The sequence below is a fragment of the Sinocyclocheilus anshuiensis genome, unplaced genomic scaffold, assembly GCF_001515605.1.
Source record: "Sinocyclocheilus anshuiensis isolate Anshui unplaced genomic scaffold, SAMN03320099.WGS_v1.1 scaffold647, whole genome shotgun sequence".
In the NCBI taxonomy this organism is placed as follows: domain Eukaryota; kingdom Metazoa; phylum Chordata; class Actinopteri; order Cypriniformes; family Cyprinidae; genus Sinocyclocheilus; species Sinocyclocheilus anshuiensis.
This window is the reverse complement of record NW_015552606.1, coordinates 722,087-735,217: the sequence shown is the minus strand read 5'-3', so window position 1 is coordinate 735,217 and position 13,131 is coordinate 722,087. Positions and strand designations below refer to the sequence as shown.

Here is a 13,131-nt window from a genome sequence, read left to right as displayed (position 1 = left end):
TAATATTCATGATTAAAGTGTCTACGGAGCCTCCCTTGGTTTATACGGTCCTATGGGATCCCTTCATACGTTTTGTCCCGCCTCCACCTACATAGGATTCGCGGGAATCAAAAGCGCACAACTCCATTGGTTCTGCGTCAATTTGAATGAATTATTCATATGCTGCAGTCTCGCGGCCAATAAGCGCACAGAAATATCGATCCATAACCCGCCCTCTGACTGTTCAGCCCCTGCCGAGCAGACTGTGTAAACCTGTAGCAAAGCATACAGTCTATATAAAGACGTGTGAGAGCAGTTTTCTCTCAGATGCGCGTAGAGCGCACTGGAGTGTAGATCGGGGAAAGGGAAGGGGACTGCTGGTAGCTACAATAGCTAGTATATAAACACAAATTTAAAAAGCACATTGAGTAGCAAGACACGGTGGTCACCGGGAAACCGCCATCGGACAAGTTCCGGTCACCATTGGGTGCCAGGAGAGTCTTGGTGGCGTTTCAGAGGTGTTCCTTCTTACAAAGCGGCGTGCCGGGGGAGGACGCGTCTCTTTGAATAGACAGGATGCACGGACCGCCTTCCAGCGACAGCGCATGCCCATTGCGCCTCATCAAGAGAGTGCAATTCGGCGTCCTCAGCCCTGATGAACTTGTAGGTTTTGCTCTTGGGAGGGGGTATTCTCTTAATTCTTTGAGTATTGTTGTATTACTCAAATCATCATCGTGTTAAAATCATATTACATATGGTTATTAACATACAGTGTCTTTTGTGAACATGTGTTTTGCTAACTTAGCCGGCTAGCCACTTCTTCCTCAGTAAGAGCATGTGTTTAGAAAGTTGAAGAAACACTACACAAGAGTCCTGCTTTAACAATTAGCAACAAGACACGGAAAGCATTGTTTGAAGTTATATAACTTTAACTTGTTGTAATCTTTTTGTTTATTTTATTTGACCATTTTGGAGTCACATGGCAGACCCAGAGTTTCTCCCAAGTTTCCACATTGTTCCCTATGTCTACCTTTCTGGCAATAAAATTTGAACTTCTATATGCATGCTTTCATTTATTTAAAGCTCAAATACGAGCAGTTCATAAAGTACACTTTGTTTTGAAATAAATGAGCAAATAACACATTTGAGTTGAGATGTGATGCTTTTTTAGAGAGCGATAAAAAAATAACTGATTTTTATTCAGTAATGTCATTTTTAAGGGCTTTCGAACCTTTCTGTTTTTTATTTTTTTTTACGAATGCAGACTTAATCTCTGACACCTCTTTCGGTGGTTATTGTATGTTTTATGGGTGCAACATGGATGAAGAAACCCATTATAAATAGAACATTGTTTATATTTCCAATTAAAATGTTAAATGCATAATTTGCCAGATGACGTCTAAGTAATTGCTTATTGCAAACTTACTGTTATTTTTGCTGTCCATGTAGTTTTAAAAATTACTTGAGAATGTATTCAGTGTACCAATGTTTTCCTGCTGTTGTGAAAATGTAAGACATTTGAATGGCATTTACGCTATTTTCAGAAACGGATGTCCGTTACTGAAGGGGGCATCAAGTACCCTGAGACCACAGAAGGAGGGCGCCCTAAACTGGGGGGACTTATGGACCCCCGGCAAGGGGTAATTGAGAGATCGGGCAGATGCCAGACGTGTGCAGGTATGTTCATAAACTGATTTTTATCCGTCTTGGTTGGTATTTATGTGTTACACAATAATGTCAAACCTCTGCTTGTTTTGCTTGTCGTCGTTTAGGTAACATGACTGAGTGCCCTGGTCATTTCGGTCACATTGAGCTGGCAAAGCCAGTCTTTCATGTTGGCTTCATCACAAAGATCATGAAGGTCCTCCGCTGTGTCTGTTTCTTCTGTTCGAAACTGCTTGTGGACGCGGTATGCTGTTTTCAATTTGCCTTTTGTTTGTGATTTATTTCTTTGTCAAAATATTCCTTCCCCCATGGTTCCTCTGATTTAGATCCTTTGGTCAAATTGTTTTGTAGTGTATTTTAATTTCTAAATATGTTTTACCCAGAACAATCCAAAAATCAAAGACATCTTGGTCAAGTCGAAGGGGCAGCCACGTAAGCGTCTGACCCACGTCTATGACCTCTGTAAAGGCAAAAACATTTGTGAGGGTGGAGAGGAGATGGACAACAAATTTGGTGTGGAGCAGCAGGAGACGGAAGAAGACCTCACCAAAGAGAAGGTACAGACCTAAAGTTCTCTAAGTGCACAGGGCAATTTTACATGTTCTCCGCTGTATTTAAAGCTTGCTCTGGAAGTTTTAAAACTGATTTTTTTACTTTCACATCTCAAGGGTCATGGAGGCTGTGGCAGGTACCAGCCACGTATCCGTCGCTCTGGCCTGGAGCTGTATGCTGAGTGGAAGCATGTGAATGAAGACTCGCAGGAGAAGAAGATTCTTCTCAGTCCTGAACGTGTGCATGAGATCTTCAAACGCATTTCAGATGAAGAGGACATGATCTTGGGCATGGACCCCAAATACGCCCGTCCTGAGTGGATGATTGTCACAGTGTTGCCTGTGCCCCCTCTTGCTGTGAGACCGGCTGTGATCATGCAGGGCTCTGCAAGAAACCAGGTTAGCATTTCTTATTAAACCGTGGGAAAGGAGTCTGATGTATTGCATGGTTGAGAGGTAACAGTCAGTACCCTGGAGCCAAATATATCATCCGAGACAACGGGGACAGAATTGACCTGCGATTCCACCCTAAGCCAAGTGACCTTCACCTTCAGATTGGATACAAAGTCAGTTTTGACAGTCTTTTTTTTGTTTGTTTGTTTAATGTAAGAATGTAATGTAATATTTGAATTTAAAACCTGATTTTTTTTTTCTAGGTTGAAAGACACATGTGTGATGGAGACATTATTGTGTTCAACAGACAGCCTACACTGCACAAAATGTCTATGATGGGCCACAGAGTGCGAATCTTGCCATGGTCAACATTTCGACTCAACCTTAGGTACACTGGATTTCTAAGACTTGATCCACCACATTATTTATGGATTGATACGTGGATAGGCACTTTATTAAATTGGTGTACTGTATCATCAGTTATAATTGCTGAAATTGTAACTAATCGGTATAGAAAGTTAATGGTCATATTTAGCACCTTCATTCTAATATAATGGTTTTTGACTTCATGAAGATTACAAACGCATTTTAAGAAGAAATTCCTTTCACTTTAGTGTGACAACCCCATACAATGCTGACTTTGACGGCGATGAGATGAACCTGCACTTGCCACAGTCTCTGGAGACCCGTGCTGAGATCCAGGAGCTGGCCATGGTGCCTCGTATGATCGTCACACCACAGTCCAACAGACCCGTCATGGGTATTGTGCAGGACACCCTGACAGCTGTGCGCAAGTTTACCAAGAGAGACGTCTTCTTAGAGAGGGTACATATATTCAAAGCTGTGGGACAAAATTGAATGTGATGAGCTGTTAAGTTGTGCAGGTTCTAATAAATCATTTTGTGTGCTTTGTTTTAGGGTGAGGTGATGAACCTCCTCATGTTTCTCTCCACATGGGATGGCAAAGTGCCCCAACCGGCTATCTTGAAGCCTCGACCTCTCTGGACTGGCAAACAGATCTTCAGCCTGATCATCCCTGGGCACATCAATGCCATCCGCACACACAGCACTCACCCTGATGAAGAGGACAGCGGCCCTTATAAACACATCTCCCCTGGAGACACTAAGGTGCAGTAGTGCAGCCCAAATATGGACATAGTTTTTGTGCAAAACAAAGTGTTTATGCAATTTTGTTCTCATTTCAATTCGTTTTGCAGGTGATTGTGGAGAACGGTGAGTTGATCATGGGGATCCTGTGTAAGAAGTCATTGGGAACCTCAGCTGGCTCTCTTGTCCACATCTCATACCTTGAGATGGGCCATGACATCACACGACTCTTCTATTCCAATATCCAGACTGTTGTCAACAACTGGCTGCTCATTGAGGGTAAAAAATAAGGATTGAAATATGTGCAAATATTGAGTAAATTCAAGTCTGTCTGTCTTACAAGTATCTTGTCTGCTTCAGGTCACTCTATTGGTATTGGTGACTCCATTGCCGATAAGGCGACATATCAGGACATTCAGAACACGATTAAGAAAGCCAAACAAGATGTGATAGAGGTAAGTTGACATCATTAGGGATTTATAAATATAACAGATCAGAATCAGAAAGAGCTTTATTGCCAAGTATGTTTGCACATACAAGGAATTTGTTATAGTGTCACAAGCTTCCAGTGCACGGAGACAACAACAACAACACAGATAATAAAAATAAGATGTGAATAAAATACACATGCATAAATATAAACCACAAAAAAAGAATAAATTGTATGTACAGGTGTGCTATAGATAGAATAGGAATAGAATAAAATAAAGTTGTAGGAATGTACTAGGATTTAGGGTGATAAATAAGTATAAGATCAGTGCTTTCGTACATGAATGCAGTTGTGCTTGATGATTTCTTTCTCGCAGGTCATTGAGAAAGCCCACAACAATGAGTTGGAGCCCACCCCAGGTAACACTCTGAGACAGACCTTTGAGAACCAGGTCAACCGCATCCTGAATGATGCTCGAGACAAGACTGGATCCTCTGCCCAGAAGTCATTGTCTGAGTACAACAATTTCAAATCCATGGTGGTGGCTGGTTCAAAAGGCTCTAAAATTAACATTTCTCAGGTGAGAGGAGACAGTAGATGGTGTTTAAATCTTAAAATAGTTCAAAAGCAAGTTGCTGCCTTTTTCAGACTAAAGGCTTAATATAATCCCAAGTGGCATTAATCTCAATGTGCATGTAAATGTGGTCCGTGTCAGGTTTTTTCACAATCTCTGTATTTGTTCTTCCTCTTCACCCATTTAGGTTATTGCTGTGGTGGGGCAGCAGAACGTTGAGGGTAAGCGAATCCCCTTCGGTTTCAAGCACCGCACTCTCCCTCACTTCATTAAGGATGACTATGGTCCAGAGAGTAGAGGCTTCGTGGAAAACTCTTATCTGGCCGGTCTCACACCAACTGAGTTTTTCTTTCACGCCATGGGAGGCAGAGAGGGTCTGATCGACACAGCTGTCAAAACTGCTGAGACAGGTAATGAACACACATGGACTGAGCAGCTATTGATGGCTAATACTAAATGTAATCTGAACTTCAAATCATAATACTTATTTCTAGTCTCTAAGTGAGATGTAAAATTGTCATCAGATTTGTATTGGTTAAAGGCTGAAATTGTCTTCATGAGTTTTAATGAATTTCTTCTCGTTTCTTCAGGTTATATTCAGCGTCGTCTGATCAAGTCTATGGAGTCTGTTATGGTAAAGTATGATGCTACAGTCAGAAACTCCATTAACCAAGTTGTCCAGCTGAGGTATGGAGAGGATGGTCTGGCAGGAGAGGCTGTCGAGTTCCAAAACATGGCTACCCTCAAGCCATCCAACAAAGCCTTTGATAAGAAGTTAGTGCTCTTGTGTTAATTTAAGTATTTACAGGAATGCAATATTGCCAGTAGTTTAAACTAAGTAATAAATATTAGCTGTATTAACCCAAATCAACAGGGACATGAATAGTAAGCTATTTAGGAGTCTGTTTTCAAGTCATCACAGGTCATTGTTGGTCATCAGCTCAGAGCCAATATCCAGACTACTGACTAACGTCATTGATTTCAACTTTCTGCCTCTTTCTTTAATTGCACAGGTTCAAGTTTGACTACACCAATGAACGAGCTCTCCGCCGCACTCTACAGGAAGATGTGGTGAAAGATGTGATGACCAATGCCCACGTCCAGAGTTCCCTAGAGAGAGAGTTTGAGAAGATGAAGGAAGACCGAGAGATCTTGAGGGCTATTTTCCCCACAGGAGACAGCAAGGTCTGACCCTTTAAGCTCCATCAATATCCATATGCTCTTTGGATGGGATTATCCTCATTCTGTTACATCTGTATCAGATGTGATATAACACCGTGAATGTGAATAACACTGTATTTGCACACTTTTAACCATGCCATGGGCTGGCATACATTAGATTACAGTATTACAAGACATTTTTAATCTGCACAAAATGTGTCAGCTATCTTTAACACATTTTTTAATAAACAGCCATTTTGAACCTCCTGCTTCTTTAGAAATAACATAAGTGAACACTGTTTTCCATAGGTGGTACTACCGTGCAATTTGGCCAGAATGATCTGGAATGCTCAGAAGATTTTCCGCATCAATCCTCGAACACCAACTGACCTCAACCCAGTACGAGTTGTGGAAGGTGGGTTAAACACATTGGTTTGTACTTTGAGCCTGTAAAGGGATTTTATTTAGGTATCTTTTAACTAAATTTTATTTTATAAACTTATTTTGACATGAACACTATATACTGCTTTAACCATCTTAAGACTTTCTGCGTTTGAGCGGGTCTCCCAGCAAAATAAAGACCCCTGCTTGTGGCAGCTAAATAAAGCCTGCTGATGACTGATCCCTGTAGCTTACAACTGTCTTGTGGCAGACCTGTGCAAGCTGATTATAAAGGCCACTTTTACATCTTTGTATACGTGTTGACTAAAGACATTATGCCAAACTCATGCACTTGACAAATCTGCACCTTTTAGAGGTGTCAGTAATTTTATGTAGCCCTGACCAATATGGCTGTTTTTACTTGTCATTATGGTCATGGCACCACCCTTTTATTGTCGTATTATTGGATTGAGCTGCAAGCGTGTTGCACATGAATATGTGCTCTGGTTTTATGCAGGAGTTTGTGACTTGAGTAAGAAGCTGGTGATTGTAAATGGTGAAGACCAGTTAAGCAGGCAAGCCCAGGAGAATGCCACCCTGCTCTTCAACATCCACCTGCGCTCCACCCTGTGCTCAAAGCGAATGACTGAGGAGTTCCGTCTTAGCACAGAGGCTTTTGAATGGCTGCTGGGAGAGATAGAGACCAAATTTAACCAGTCCATTGTAAGTAATGCACCTGAAAAAAAAAAAGGAAGTAATATCATCTTTTATCCATTTATCAAGTTGTCTCATTGCCTGAAGCTGGACATTTTCTTATTGTTTTCCTCAGGCTCACCCTGGTGAGATGGTAGGTGCTCTGGCTGCCCAGTCTCTGGGAGAGCCTGCTACTCAGATGACCCTGAATACATTCCACTACGCCGGTGTGTCCGCCAAAAATGTCACTCTCGGTGTGCCTCGACTCAAAGAGCTTATCAACATCTCCAAGCGACCCAAGACCCCCTCCTTGACCGTCTTTCTCCTGGGCCAAGCGGCCCGTGATGCAGAGAGGGCCAAAGATATCCTGTGTCGGTTGGAGCACACAACCCTGCGCAAGGTCACTGCCAACACAGCCATTTATTACGACCCCAACCCACAGAACACTGTGGTGACTGAGGATCAGGAGTGGGTCAATGTGTACTATGAGATGCCTGACTTCGACGTGACCCGCATTTCACCCTGGCTGCTGCGTATCGAACTTGACCGCAAACACATGACTGACCGTAAGCTGACTATGGAGCAGATTGCAGAGAAGATCAATGCAGGTGGGCTTGAGATTATCACTGAATAAATGCATGTTAATACAACACTTTAAATGGCAAACAGCTTGGACGCTGAGGTGATAGGTAATTTTCTTACTCAAATCTTTGTCTGTCTTCTAGGATTTGGTGATGACCTTAACTGCATCTTCAATGATGACAATGCTGAGAAACTGGTTTTGCGAATCCGCATTATGAACAGTGACGAGAACAAGTTTCAAGAGGTAATTAGAATTTTTACTGGTGAGCACGTAACTGGCCTCTTCTCTCTGTGTTGAATTGTAAATGTTGAATCTTGTGCCCAGGATGAGGAGGTAGTGGATAAGATGGATGACGATGTCTTCCTTCGCTGCATTGAATCCAACATGCTGACAGACATGACACTGCAAGGCATTGAACAGATCAGCAAGGTATTTTTCTTCCAACTTCACTTTAAGTAAACCTGACAGCCCATCTGGCAGTGCAGGTTCATCAAAAAAGGCACATGGCACTTACATGCTCCTGAGTAATGGGGATTGCAAATTGGCATCCACTTGAAATACAAAATGACACACAGGACACCTGTTTAAAGTTTTGTGGACTTCACCGATGGCCATGAGATTGGAGTTTAATTTATCCTACTCTCTGCCCTTGTAGGTGTACATGCATCTACCACAGACTGACAACAAGAAGAAAATCATCATTACAGAAGAGGGAGAGTTTAAAGCCTTGCAAGAGTGGATCCTGGAAACTGATGGAGTCAGTCTTATGAGGGTCCTCAGTGAGAAGGACGTGGACCCTGTCAGAACCACCTCCAATGACATTGTGGAGATTTTCACTGTAAGAATTGTTTAATAGCTTGTGTAAAGTGTGTGACCTATTAAGTCCTTAGATCAAATTCAGAAATGTCGTCTCTTCAATTGCAGGTTCTTGGTATTGAGGCTGTGCGTAAGGCTCTGGAAAGAGAGTTGTACCACGTCATCTCTTTCGACGGTTCTTACGTTAACTACCGCCATCTTGCCTTGCTGTGTGACACAATGACCTGCAGGGGTCACTTGATGGCCATCACTCGTCATGGTATCAACAGGCAGGACACTGGACCGCTGATGAAGTGCTCTTTTGAAGAGACGGTGAGGCTCTATTTACTGATTTAGAATGTTATTAAGGTTGATCTTGTAAAGAAATGTTTAAAAATGTTATTCCTCCCTCTTCTGTAGGTGGATGTGTTGATGGAAGCCTCATCTCATGGTGAATGTGACCCAATGAAAGGAGTGTCTGAGAATATCATGCTGGGACAGCTGGCTCCTGCAGGCACTGGTTGCTTTGACCTGCTGTTGGATGCTGAGAAGTGCAAGTATGGCATGGAGATTCCCACTAATATCCCTGGTATCAGTGTCGCAGGACGTAAGTCATACTTATTTCCTCTTTTTGAATGCTTAAGGTTTAAATTTGGGGACAAAGTACAAGGTTTAAGCCTTTAAGTTAATCATTGCTTTTTCCACCACAGCCACGGGTATGTTCTTTGGCTCTGCCCCCAGCCCCATGAGTGGAATGTCTCCTGCCATGACTCCCTGGAACACAGGAGCCACTCCTGCATATGGTGCCTGGTCTCCCAGTGTTGGTGAGTGAAGAAATGCTACATACGGTTTTGTTTTACTGCCACCCTTATTTACAGTGCATTATCTCGTCTATGTCTACATATTTCATTTCATGCCCTGTTCTTTTTCCTATACAGGAAGTGGAATGACACCAGGTGCTGCAGGCTTCTCTCCCAGCGCTGCATCTGATGCCAGCGGCTTCTCGCCTGGCTATTCTCCTGCCTGGTCTCCTACTCCTGGTTCTCCTGGATCCCCTGGACCAGCTAGCCCTTATATCCCCTCACCAGGTTACTATTTTGGTGGTGTTCTGTTTTTAATAATAACGGTCATTGTTTGCTTGGTTGTATTAGTAGGTTGCAAACCAAACAGGCCGCTAATGCAATCCTTTCTGTTTTTCTCTTCAGGAGCCTTGTCTCCAAATTACTCCCCAACTTCTCCTGCCTACGAGCCTCGTTCTCCTGGTGGATACACCCCGCAGAGCCCTGGTTACTCTCCGACTTCTCCATCATACTCTCCAACTTCGCCATCTTATTCTCCCACCAGTCCAAACTACAGCCCCACATCTCCGTCCTACTCGCCCACATCACCCTCCTACTCTCCAACTTCGCCATCTTATTCTCCAACATCTCCAAGCTACTCTCCGACTTCACCGTCTTACTCTCCGACTTCACCGTCTTACTCCCCGACTTCACCGTCTTACTCGCCAACATCCCCCAGCTATAGCCCAACGTCCCCCAGCTACAGCCCAACCTCACCGAGTTACAGCCCCACGTCTCCATCTTATTCCCCAACTTCTCCATCTTATTCCCCGACCCCCCCGTCTTACCAGCCCAAGCTCTCCATCCTTCTCCCCCGCCTCTCCAAAATCCACTCCCACCTCCCCCTCCTACAGTCCCAGCTCTCCCGAATATACCCCAACATCCCCCAAATATTCCCCCACTTCCCCGAAGTACTCGCCCACTTCGCCCAAATACAGTCCCACTTCTCCAACCTACTCCCCAACTACGCCCAAGTACAGCCCCACTTCCCCTACTTATTCTCCAACTTCTCCTACCTACACCCCAACCAGCCCCAAATATTCCCCCACCTCTCCGACTTACTCTCCAACTTCTCCCAAATACTCACCCACTTCCCCTACCTATTCTCCAACTAGTCCAAAGGGCTCGACCTACAGCCCCACTTCTCCTGGCTACAGCCCCACCTCTCCAACCTACAGCCCAGCCATCAGCCCTGACGACAGCGATGAAGAAAATAATTAAAGGTGGCTGGCGTCTGGGTTTGTCCTACTTCCCTGATTGGCACTCCGACCCTGGGATAAAGACTGAAGGAAAGCCACTCAGCTGGGGTTGTTGTGGTTTACAGGGAAGGCTGAGGAAACTGGGATCCCACATGTGACATCCTTTTTGATTTTTCTCTTTTGGACTTATTGAACAGTTCTTAAATAGCCTCACTAAACAGGCTTCAATGGTTGCATCTGTCAGAGGTTTGAACTACAAGCCAAACAAGGCTGCCTTTGTATTGACCATTTTGTTCGCTCTAAGTTTAGAGGGAGAACCATTGCTCAAAATTGGTGGAAAGATGCAGGAGATTGACTGCTTTTGGAGGAGAAAGATCATTTGTTGTCCTCCTCTTTCCATCCAGTAATTTCAGTCTCCCTTACTTTCTCTCAAAAATTCAGTGTTGGATGTAAATTAAATCTAAGTATTGCCAAAAGCCTTCACACAGAAAACAGTGGATTGTATCAGAAAAGTTTCAAATGAAACCTTGAAAAATATCTATAACGTAAATAGAAAGGGGGAGAAACTAACCTTTCTCACATTTTACAGCTTTTTGTTTCTTAGTGTAAATAAGCGCTTGCTCGCAGTTTTGATTCATTATTCCAGGTCAGAACTGAGAACTGTTTAAATATTAATGTTGATTTTCTGTCTAATTTGAGTTCACTTATGTTATTTCTAAAGCAGCAGGAGGTTCAAAATGGCTGTTTATTAAAAAACAGGTTAAAGATGGCTGACACTTTGTGCAGATTAAAAATGTCTTGTAATACTGTAATCTAATGTATGCCAGCCAATGGCATGGTTAAAAGTGTTGTGTAGTGTTTGCCCTCTTTAAGAATCGGAGAGAGAGAACAGATGCTTGATTTGAGGCATCAACTTTCTAGTCAATTGTCCCCAAAAGATGCAAGCCTTATCTTTCACCAGCATCTGCCCAGTAATTTACAATTTAAAAAAACTGCACAAAAAAGTGGTAACCAGCAGTCTTGTACCTCTGAGTGCACAGTGGAGTGGGAAGTTGCTACCTTTTTGGTATTTTTTTTTTTTTCTGAGTGAGGTTGGAGCACGGCTTTACGTAAGATGCACCGTTAATTTTTGTTTTTTTTTAAACCACCTTGGTTCAAATCTAATGAGTCCTTCCTTGTCCTCAGCACTTAACCCTTTAATATAATAAGTGTATAATTGCTTTTTTCTGATATTTGCGTAATTATAACTGATAATCTCTTGTGTGAATTTCTGAGGAAAAGCAGTTATTTTACACTATTTTTCTTGTGCTGGCTTCATTGTCATTGGGTCAGCTTTGCTTTTTGGATTAAGTGCTGGGGGTGGGCTTTCGAATATGCACTGTTTCATATCTGGCGTCATTATGCCCCTAGACCATGTGGTCATTTGTTAACCTAAATTTCGTCAGCTGATTCTGAATCGTCTTATGCTTGAACAGTAGAGGGTGACAGTGACTGATTTGACTCGTTGGAGCCATTTAGATCTTTTTGAGTGTTACCTTTTTAAAACCTGAACGCAAGTGGCTACTGTGGTTCCCTCAACTTACTCTTCCAACTGGACAGTGGTAGTTGCAGGAGGTTTCGTTGACTTGTAAAAGACTTCAATGCTCTTGCATATTTCAGCTTTAGATTTAAGGCCTTAGATCTCACATGACAGTCTCTTTAATGCCCTTGTTTGCCTTCAGTTTCATGGATATTTCAAACAAGTCCAGTTAATACTCTATACCCAGGCTCCCAATAAGTGTGTGTGAGTGTGCGAGTGTGTGTGCATGAAAGCATAAATGGAAAAGACGGGGTTTTCTTGAGTTTGAGTAATAACTAGGTTGGGTTTATGAGGAAAGGAGAATTTAAATTAAGAGAAATTGTCACTGTATAGACGTCAATCTGATACTTCATTCTCTGTATCTGTTTTGTTTGTTTTTTTGACTTGGAAAAATAAAAAGTTTGACTAAATTGTTCATTTGTATTTTTTTAACATGGCTGTTGGCTGTGTTATGATTAACCTTAAAAGAACAGGTCACCTGAAAAGTTTTTTGTCTATATAATGGTTTGAAGTGACAAAATTAAGGCTTAGACCTAATTTTCTTTCATAAAACATTCATTAAAGAATCCTTCATTCAATACGACATTGTGCTCCAAGATAAGTTTTGCAGAAGTAACTTGTAGCACAATGTCATATTGAAATGAATTGGTGAACTGCATGTCATTGTTCACTTCAATTTGGTGTCACATAACTTGTGACAACAGTCTGTGTTTGGGATGAACTTCTGTTTTACAGCCTGTTAAACCTAGGAAGAGCGATTTCCGTAAGAGCACCATTTAATTTTGTATGCTCTGTTATCAAATTTCCCATTTTGAATTTCTAAATGAAGATGTGCAATTTGTGTATTTCTTTACATAGACATGCCTCTTGTTCCAAGGTACCTGAGCCAATATTACAGACATTTTATGCCTTACAGGTTCTTGTTTTCGATAAACCACTGAAACCACAGTCCAACCCCTGGGTTTCCTGTGCTCTTATAAATGTCTGAGTGAATGCAGTCAGTCACAGCCACTGAGTGTGCATGCCTAGCTGCATTTTTTTAGTTAACAATTTTTAGCTATGACTATGGCTTATTACATTCATTTCTTGTGTCCACGGGCAAGCCCTGACATTATCATGAATGCTTTGTGACTGACTGGGTGTGACTCATATATATATAACAAGAGAAACGGAGAAACCTCTCTGGCTAAATGTGATTTTTA

At 42.4% G+C, this 13,131-nt stretch overlaps 1 protein-coding gene across 1 annotated transcript; it reads left to right on the top strand.

Annotated features, from left to right (window-relative positions):
* The first annotated feature begins 322 nt into the window (after positions 1–322).
* On the top strand, positions 323–12,322 carry LOC107665858 (DNA-directed RNA polymerase II subunit RPB1-like). The gene is given in 27 exon segments (XM_016456915.1): positions 323–642; positions 1,524–1,656; positions 1,752–1,888; positions 2,028–2,201; positions 2,313–2,598; positions 2,652–2,761; positions 2,852–2,976; positions 3,203–3,413; positions 3,507–3,716; positions 3,806–3,974; positions 4,056–4,150; positions 4,502–4,705; positions 4,887–5,109; positions 5,290–5,473; positions 5,713–5,884; positions 6,170–6,275; positions 6,759–6,964; positions 7,071–7,542; positions 7,660–7,760; positions 7,842–7,946; positions 8,173–8,355; positions 8,442–8,645; positions 8,733–8,919; positions 9,023–9,136; positions 9,251–9,400; positions 9,518–9,939; positions 9,941–12,322. Coding segments are annotated over 27 exon segments (5,202 nt in total). The 5' UTR covers positions 323–555; the 3' UTR covers positions 10,373–12,322.
* The last annotated feature ends 809 nt before the right edge of the window (positions 12,323–13,131 follow it).